Genomic DNA, 9005 nt, shown 5'->3' with positions numbered 1-9005 from the left:
TTATTTATTTGCTTATATTTATACATAATCGGCTAATTGTCTGATCTATCCATCAATCTAATTGAATATAAATAATTTATTTATTTATTTATATATTTATATATTTATATATATATATTTATTTATTTATAGGTAGACGTCGCACACCCTGCAGCGAAGTCTTTGATAGAATTATCGAGGAGTCAAGATGAAGAAGTAGGCGACGGCAGCACTTCTGTTGTAGTTTTAGCTGGAGAGTTATTGTCTTGTTCTTTAGATTTATTAGAGAAGCAGCAGCTACATCCTGTGATAATTGTTCAAGGGTTTATGAGAGCTCTGGGAGATGCTTTAGATTTTCTTCAAGATATTTCCAGCTGTATAGACACCTCAGATTATAACCAACTTATGAACGCATTAACTGCTTGCTTAAGCTCAAAGTTCGCAAGCAGATGGGGGGGCCTTCTTGAAGATATTGCAGTTAAAACTGTTAAAAAAATTCAGAGAACGCTTCCTTCAGGAAAGATTGATATCGATATCAAGTAATGAAACCCTAAACCCTAAACCCTAAACCCTAAACCCTAAGCTTTAAACCATTAAACCATTAAACCCTTAACCCTAACCCATAAATTCAAACCCTCAACCTCTAAACCCTAAATTCTAAATACTAAATCCTAGCGCTTAAACCCTAAACCCTAACACCGAAAGCTTATCCTCTAACTCCTAAACCCTAAACCCCAAAGCTTAACCCTTAGATTCTAAACCCTAGCTCTTGAGATATTCTTGCATCTACAATATTTAGCTGAAGTATAATAATACAGAAGGAGACAGACAGCAAATATGTTTGAAGGGTCTTACAAATAGAGATAAATAGGAGAAGAGACAGGCGGAGATGGAGACAGAAGTTAATATATAAATACAAAAAGAAAGAGACAGAGAGATAAAGATAAAAAGCAGATATAACCAATATATATAATCATAAACAAGGAGACAAAAATAAAGATAAACACAAAAAGAAAGAGAGACAGAGAGACAGAAGAGAGAGACTTAAAAACAGAGAGACAGAAAGAAAGAGAAAGAGATAGACAGAGACAGAGGCATATATATATATATATTATATACATTATATATATACATGTACATATATATATATATGTATATTATATATATATATGCATGTATATATATATATATATATATACAGAGAGAGAGACAGTTGTAGAGATGCAGAGTAAGACAGAGCCGAGGAGACAGATAGGTGTATATTGTGTCTCCTTTTGGTGTTTAGGAGATATGCAAAAGTAGAGAAAGTCCCCGGAGGAGAGATAGAAGACAGCTGCATGTTAGATGGTTTGATGCTAAATAAAGATGTTACACATCCGAAGATGAAGAGGCTGATCCACAACCCAAAGGTATTGTCGTCTGTCTCCTTTCTTCTTCTGTCTCCTTTGCTCTTCTGTCTCTTCTGTCTCCTTTGCTCTTCTGTCTCTTCTGTCTCCTTTGCTTTTGTCTCTCTTCTGTCTCCTTTGCTCATTTGTCTCTTCTGTCTCCTCTTTTTGTGTCTCCTTGCCCTTTTTACCTCACAGTCCAGAGATATGTATGCAAATATATATATATATATATATATATATACTTATATGTAGATATATACGTCTAGATGCATACATATATATATATGTCTCTATCTCTATCTATCTATCTATCTATCTATCTATCTATCTATCTATCTATCTATCTATCTATTTACATACATATATATATGTATATATCTATATCTATATCTATATATCTATATCTATATCTATATCTATATATCTATATCTATATCTATATCTATATTGCTATGTGTATAGGTGCTGTTGCTGGACTGTCCTTTGGAGTATAAGAAGGGGGAGAGTCAGACGAGTGTAGAAGTAACGAAAGAAGAAGAATGGTCTCAGTTGTTAGAGCAAGAAGAAAGAGAAGTAGAGTGTATGTGCAGTTATATAATAAACAGCGGTGCGACGCTGGTAATAACAGAGAAGGGTGTCTCTGACCTTGCGCAGCATTTCCTAGCTAAAGCAGGTATTAGCGTCATCAGAAGAGTCCGCAAGACAGACAATAATCGCATCAGCAGAGCTACAGGAGCTACTATCGTCTCAAGACCTGAAGAAATACTTCAAAGTGATTTAGGAACCCATTGCAAACTCTTCCAAGTTAAAAAAATCGGTATGCTTATTAATTAATTAATTAATTAATTAATTAATTAATTAATTAATTAATTAATTAATTAATTAATTAATTGTTTATTTCTTTTACAATCAAACTTACTCGTTTCTTATTCAATCATTCATTAGTTAATTAATTTATTGTATTCAAAATAGTATATTAAATGTATATATATATATATATGTTTGTATATACACATATATATGCATATGTATATGTATACATTAATCTATATATATATATATATATATATTATATATGAGAGAGTGCATGCATTAGTTATTTTGTTTATTTTTGTGTTTTGTTTGTTTGCATGCAGGGGATGAATACTTTAGCTTTTTGTTGGATTGCAAAGAAGGAACTGCATGCACCATTTTGCTCAGAGGAGGCAGCAAAGATGTTCTCAATGAAGTTGAGAGGTATGTCTTTACTTTATACACCCCGCCTTCTTCAGGTGTACGTACACCTCAAACTCTTCTTTTATATACTCAGACTTCTTCAGATGTATGTATGATGTACATCCCAATGTCTATATATACATATATATGTAAATATATATATATATATATAGACATCAGAGTCTTCTGGTGTATATAATGTAAATACCCTGCATCCTTTTCAAAGATGCTGCATGCAAGCACATGCATGCAAATGCATGCATGCATGCAAATGCATGCATGCAAATGCATGCATGCAAATGCATGCATGCAAATGCATGCATTGATTAGTTTGTATTAGTTTGTATTTGTTTTTATGCATGTTTAGAAATCTGCAAGACGCACTGAACGTCGCTCGCAACATTTTGCTCGAAGGCCGAATGGTGCCGGGAGGAGGGGCAGCAGAAATGGCTGTAGCAGCAAGGCTACACCGCAAAGCAAAAAGTACTCAACTATGCATGCATTTCTTTATTTGCATGCATGCAGTTGCATGCATGCATGCATTTGTTTATATGCATGCAGTTGCATTTGTTTATATGCATGCAGTTGCATTTGTTTATATGCGTCCATGCATGCATGCATGTATATGTTAATATGCGTACATGCATGTAGTTGTGTATATGCATGCATGCATGCATTTATCTAAGTGCATGCATGCATGCATGCATGCATGCAATTGTTCGTTGGTGTTGTCTGTTTGTTTCTTTTTTGTGTATGTGGGGGTCTCTGGTTGGTTGTTGCTGTCCCTTTATCTGTCTCTGTCTTAATCTGTCTCTTTCTTTATCTGTCTCTTTCTTTACATTCGTCTCTATCTGTCTCTACTTTTATCTGTCTCTGCCTTTTATTTGCGTTAGTTTCTCATGTTGTCTCTTTGTTTTTGTTTAATGCATTTTATTGCATGCATTATATTTTTAAATTTGTTTTTATTTTGCATGCACCTACTTTTTATTCTTTGTTTGTTTTATAAACACATTCCTATGCATGCATTATGCATGCAAAGCGTATACATGCATGCATATACCTTCATCTTATTCTTTCTGCTTTCTTTCTTTGTTTTACTCAGGTATTGACTCTGTACAACAATATGCATATAGGGCTGTCGCCTCAGCTTTGGAAGTGATACCCAGAACACTTGCACAAAACTGCGGGGCAAACGTCGGTACGCATGCAGCCCCAAACTTGCATGCATGCGCTCTTTTTGCATGCATTTATGCATGCATATAATCTATATATATATATATATATATATTTATTTATACATTTATATATTGTTTGTGATGCAGTTAAGGTGATGACAGACTTGCGAGCTAAGCACAGCAATTTGGAGTCTGCTGCTGCTGCATGCATCGGCGTCGACGGGGAGACAGGAGAAGTCTGCGATATGTCAAAGAAGATGATATGGGATTGCCTCGCTGTTAAACAGCAAATCTATAAAGCAGCAATTGAAGCAGTAAGACATGCATGCATGCATGCATGCATGCATGGATAAGTGTGTATATTACTGCATGCATTAATGTGTTCTGCATGCATGCATGCATGCATGCATGCATGCATGCATGCCTTAATGTTGAAGTACATCCAAAGGTGCATGCATGCATTTATGCTGCTGAAAGCGTGCAGAGTCAGTCTTCCCCAGTAGCGGTTGGGGGCTGCTGCTGCTGTTGCTGCATGCTGCTGCTGCATGATGCTGCTGTTGTTTGTGCATGCAGGCAGCAATGTTGCTGCGCATCGATGATGTATTGTCTGGCGTGCGTAAAGACGCAAAGGGAGGCCCAGAAGGAGGAGAGGGTGCACCAGAAGATATGGAGACATTCGGAGATGCACGCGACGGCTGAGCTACAGCAGCAGCAGCAGCTGCTGCTGCAGCAGCAGCAGCAGCAGCAGCTACAGACGTAGCTGCAGCAGTAGCTGCAGGAGTAGCTGCAGCAGTAGCTGCAACAGCAGCGGCTCCAGCAGCAGCTGCAACAGCAGCGGCAGCAGCTGCAGCAGCAGCAGCGGCGTTGTATATCCCTTTTGCAATTGTCTCTCTATTTTGTATTTTGTAGGACTGTCTCTTGATTTTAATTTAGTGGGGTGCAGCATCTCTTTTGTCTCTCAGGTGTACATGCAGCAACATAAAGCAAAAAGTTTTGTGTGCAGCTATTTAGAGTTAGGCGTTGCATGCTATTTGTCTCTATGTTTAGTTTTATCTCTTTGTTATTTATTTATTTATCTGTTGTTTGCTGTCTCTTTTTGATTAATTTGCTGTCTCCTCCTTTATTTATTTGTTGCATGCTGTCTCTTTGTTTAGTTTTGTCTCTTTGCTATTTGCTGTCTCCTTTCTGTTTGTTGTCTCCTTTTGGTTTGCTGTGTCTTTATTGTTATTTGTTTATTGTGTTGTTAGAAACGCATTCATAGAAATATATAATTATTAATTAGAGTCTCTAGTTGAGGTATATACCCTCAGCTGTACAGACAGCTCACCGCCCCACACGGAAAACAAAAGGCAGTGAAGGGAACCCAAAGCCCCAAATCAAACCGCATAAATGCATGCATGCACAGTACATGCATGCAAGCAGTTGGGGCTTTGGATGCCAAGCATTCGGAGGATATGTCTGTAGTTAAGATGCAGGTGAAAGAGATATGCGGCTGAAGACAATAACTCTATTAATGCTAATAACAATAACTGCGTTGGGGTGTACAGGCACCTACGCCAAGTGCTGCTGATCTGTTGCAGGCTGCTGCTACCTGAGATGCGGGGACAGCTGCAAGCCGTCGTTCTGTTGCTGCTGTCGCTGCTGTTGCTGCTGGTGCTGCTGTCGCTGCTGCTGCTGCAGAGTGTTGCGTGGTGCCTGCAGAGGCCGGCTGCCTGCAAGCGCCCCAATACAGCAGCAGCAGCAACTGTTGCTGCTGCTGCAGCTGCTGCTGCAACATTTGTTGCTACTGCAGCTGCTGTTGCACCTGTTGTTGCTGCTGGAATTGTCGTTGCTGCTGCTGTAGCTGCTGGTGTTATTGAAAGGGTTCAGCAGGCGCTGCTGCTGCTGCAGCTACTACTTTTGCTGCTGCTGCTGCTGCTGCTGCTGATTAAGGAGTAGAAGGAGCTGCAGCAAGTAAAGTATTGATCTCGCTCAGGGAGATCTCTGTATCACACTGAGGGCCTGGAGACAGATGGTTTAGAGACAGCGTCTCCGTTGCAAAGTTATACAGAGCCCCGCTGAGGACAGAGAGACACTTAGACAGAGGGTGTTCGTACACCGCGCCCCTGCTGCTGCTGCTGCCGCTACTGCTGCTGCTGCTGCTGCTGCTGCCGCTGCTGCAGGCGTTCCTGTATTCTTCAGAATCCATAGAAGCGGGGTGAGGCAAATACTGAGCAGCAGCAACAGGAACAGAGACACATCAGCAGAACAAAGCCTTCGCATGCAGCTGCAGCTGCTGCTGCTGAGGTGAAGAGACACTTCAAAAGACAACAACAAGCGAGCACCAACGGGAGACAACAGCTGCAGGAGACAGACAATTCTAGGGGACAGACGCCCAAAAAACAGAGACAGATGCTGCTGCTGCTGCTGCTACACTGGGCTTCGTTTAGCGGTGCTTATTAGCAGAGACAAAAGAAAAAAGAGAGTACGCATGCAGCAGCAGCAGCAGCAGCAGAAGGGACACCATCAGCAACACTTGCAGCAGCAGCAACATTAGTAGCAGCAGCAGCAGCAGCAACACCAAAAGCCACAGCAGCAGCAGCAGCATAACTGAAATGAGCTTGTTTCACTATAGCAAGCAGCAGCAGCAAACAAGCAGCAAGAGAGAGACAAATAAAAAAAGGAGACACTAAAAGAAATCAAGCAGAAACCAAACAACGGAGACAGCTGAGGAGACAGTAAATGCGGGCCGCACGCCGCCCTCTAAACCCTAAACCCTAAACCCTAAACCCTTACTAGGAAGCCAAAGAAGACGCCGTCATGCCCGTAGAGGTCAAGGATGTCTCTAACAGACATAGTAAAGGGTAGGCGATGAAGAACTGAGCCTTGACGTGTCTCCTTTTCTGTCTCTTCTTCTGTCTCCTTTTCTATGTAATCTGCTGTCTCTTGCTTGTCTGTCTCCTTGTCTGTTTGCTGCTGTGTCTCTTTGCCTGTCTCTTTATCTGTGTCTTTGTTTGCTTCTTTGTTTGCTTCCTGGCTTGTCTCTTGTGCTGTCTCCTCTGTTGTCTCCTCTGCTGTCTCTCTGTATATCTTGATGTCTCTTTCTATGGAGACACTAGACGCCCTGCTGCTGCGGCCCCTGTCTCTGTCGCCTGCTGCATGCGTTTGAACTACATATAATCCCAATGCTTTCTCAGTAAGACCCTCAGGCAAGACAATTGCTGCAGTGCTTTCTGCAGCTTCTGCTGCTCTTACTGCTGCTGTTGCTGCTGTTGCTGTTGTTGCTGCTGCCGCTGCTGCTGCTGCTGCTGCTGCTGGCTTTCCACCGCCACCCTCTTCATTAACATCATCATCATCATCATCCTCATCGTCATCATCATCATCATCATCAGCAGCAGCAGCAGCAGCTGCTGCTGCAGCAGCAGCAGCAGCTGCTGCAGCAGCAGCACGAGCAGCAGCAGGAACAGCTGCAGCAGCAGGTTTAGCAGGAGGAGGAGGAGGAGGAGGCGGAGTAGCAGGCGATGGCTTCTGCATGTCTATATTAAGTGTCTCCTTTGTCTTAAGAAGATTATCGCGCTTAAATGCTGTAATTAATGAAAACAAAAGTTTATAAACAGATGTCTCAGGGGGGATGTTCTCTACAACAAGCGCTCCAGACGAAGGCCCAGGCCAAGGACAGTCTATGCCTTCAGAAGGCGGCAAACCCAAGTCTAAACGAAGCTGCACGCACAAACCCTAAACCCTAAACCCTAAACCCTAAACCCCAACCCCTAAACCCCAAATTATATATATATAATATATATAAGAGTTGGATTGATAGATGAAAACAGATAAAAAAACACACACAAATAAATTGTCATCACGCGCTACAGACCAAGCATAAAAACCCTAAACCCTAAACCCTAAACCCTTATTGCTCGTGTAACCTCGCAGGCTTCATACGAAATATGCAACATATATGCTGTAAATAAATATATATACAAATATATATAAACATATTTATTTATATATAATATATATACATCCACGTAGATGTGCATACATACATATCTGCATATACATACATATATATACATATATATATATAGGGTTTAGGGTTTAGGGTTTGGCTGAGTTTAATTTAAATTGTTTGCCTACTGAAATGGTAGCTCCTATCATGTTGAGTACGGGCTTCCTTCTGAAGAGGAGACAGCGCTGATTAAGTGCTTTGATAATTTTTTTGTAGTCTCCTTGAGTACAGGTATTTGATAAAGAAATATCAGGGCTGACGCCTGCACTTATTACAAAGTGGGCTCCTCTTGTTACATTAAGCTTCTCTACAGCCCCTCGCATAGGTAGAGAAGGAGACAGACGAGTAAGGTTTGTCTCTGGTGTCTGTCTCTCTTGAGCCCAAGGAGAGACAGGGAGACGGGAGGGACGAGGAGACTGCATTAAAGGTGAGGAGACATTGCGAGGCTCGGCAATAAAAAGCGAAAAGAGATGCAATAATTTGGGGTGTCTCTGCACCTCTGCATTGCACTGAGGTACAAGGAGACCCTGAATAAACTGTGCTACAGGGAGACGTGAACGAACGTTAGAGACAGTTTGCTGCTTTCTCGCAAAGGGGGCTTTGAAGACTTCAATCGGCAGCAGAACTACTTGTGCTGCTAGTCTTTGCTGCAGCCAAGCAACAACCTGATGGGTGCTGCTGCTAGGAGGAGACACCTGAGTTTGCTGCTGAAGGACATGTCTTTCATTAGCTGGATTATCATTATTAAAGACAAATAATAATACATCTCTTTGTTCTCTTTCATCTGCCTGTCCCTTAAGAATATGATGCGCAAGTCTATCTACTATTTTATTATTTTTCTTCTTAAACGGAGCCTTATATAATATGCCTCTAATAGCTTCTTTACTTTTACGTGTAACAGCACCCCACACCCCTCTTAAAGTAGTTCCCAAGACACCTAAACCAGTAGCAACAGCAGCAGCAAGACCTAAAGATGATAAGACGCTGCCGGTAATAATACTTGCTTGCTGAGGAAGAGACAGAGACCCTAATGCTTCAGGTGTCTCATAGTAACGACCGTCTCCTGCAAAGTAAGCCCCAGGAGGAGACTGCCCAAAGACTCCGCTCACCCAAGGCTCGTTGCTCCGAGCCAAACTACCCGCGTACCTAAATTCAAACAATCAAACATATCTATAGAAAGGAGACACTTATATCAAGGATATATATCTAGAAAGGAGACACTTAGATAAAGGAGATATATCTATAGAAAGGAGACACGTA

At 41.2% G+C, this 9005-nt stretch overlaps 2 protein-coding genes across 2 annotated transcripts in view; one reads left to right on the top strand and one right to left on the bottom strand.

The window, feature by feature from the left end:
- EAH_00054620 (TCP-1/cpn60 family chaperonin, putative) overlaps window positions 1–4456 on the top strand; it is a gene marked incomplete at both ends in the record, with an annotated part of 5088 nt that extends 632 nt beyond the window's left edge. Inside the window, 8 exons of the mRNA XM_013397760.1 lie at window positions 133–518; window positions 1265–1388; window positions 1830–2184; window positions 2504–2603; window positions 2950–3065; window positions 3685–3780; window positions 3905–4071; window positions 4331–4456. Of these exons, the coding sequence (XP_013253214.1) occupies window positions 133–518; window positions 1265–1388; window positions 1830–2184; window positions 2504–2603; window positions 2950–3065; window positions 3685–3780; window positions 3905–4071; window positions 4331–4456 (1470 nt within the window). The remainder of the gene's footprint in view (window positions 1–132; window positions 519–1264; window positions 1389–1829; window positions 2185–2503; window positions 2604–2949; window positions 3066–3684; window positions 3781–3904; window positions 4072–4330) is intronic.
- A 1228-nt stretch (window positions 4457–5684) lies between these two features.
- On the bottom strand, window positions 5685–8891 carry EAH_00054610 (hypothetical protein; the record flags this gene model as incomplete). The annotated part of the gene is made up of 3 exons (XM_013397759.1): window positions 5685–5966; window positions 6533–7456; window positions 7874–8891. Coding segments are annotated over 3 exons (2224 nt in total), but the record flags the coding sequence as incomplete, so codon positions are not given.
- Between the last annotated feature and the right edge of the window lie 114 nt (window positions 8892–9005).

This window comes from Eimeria acervulina, genomic scaffold (genome assembly GCF_000499425.1).
Source record: "Eimeria acervulina Houghton genomic scaffold, Eah_scaff1050, whole genome shotgun sequence".
NCBI lineage: Eukaryota > Apicomplexa > Conoidasida > Eucoccidiorida > Eimeriidae > Eimeria > Eimeria acervulina.
Note: the sequence above shows the minus strand (reverse complement) of the source record. Positions and strands in the feature narration are given on the sequence as shown.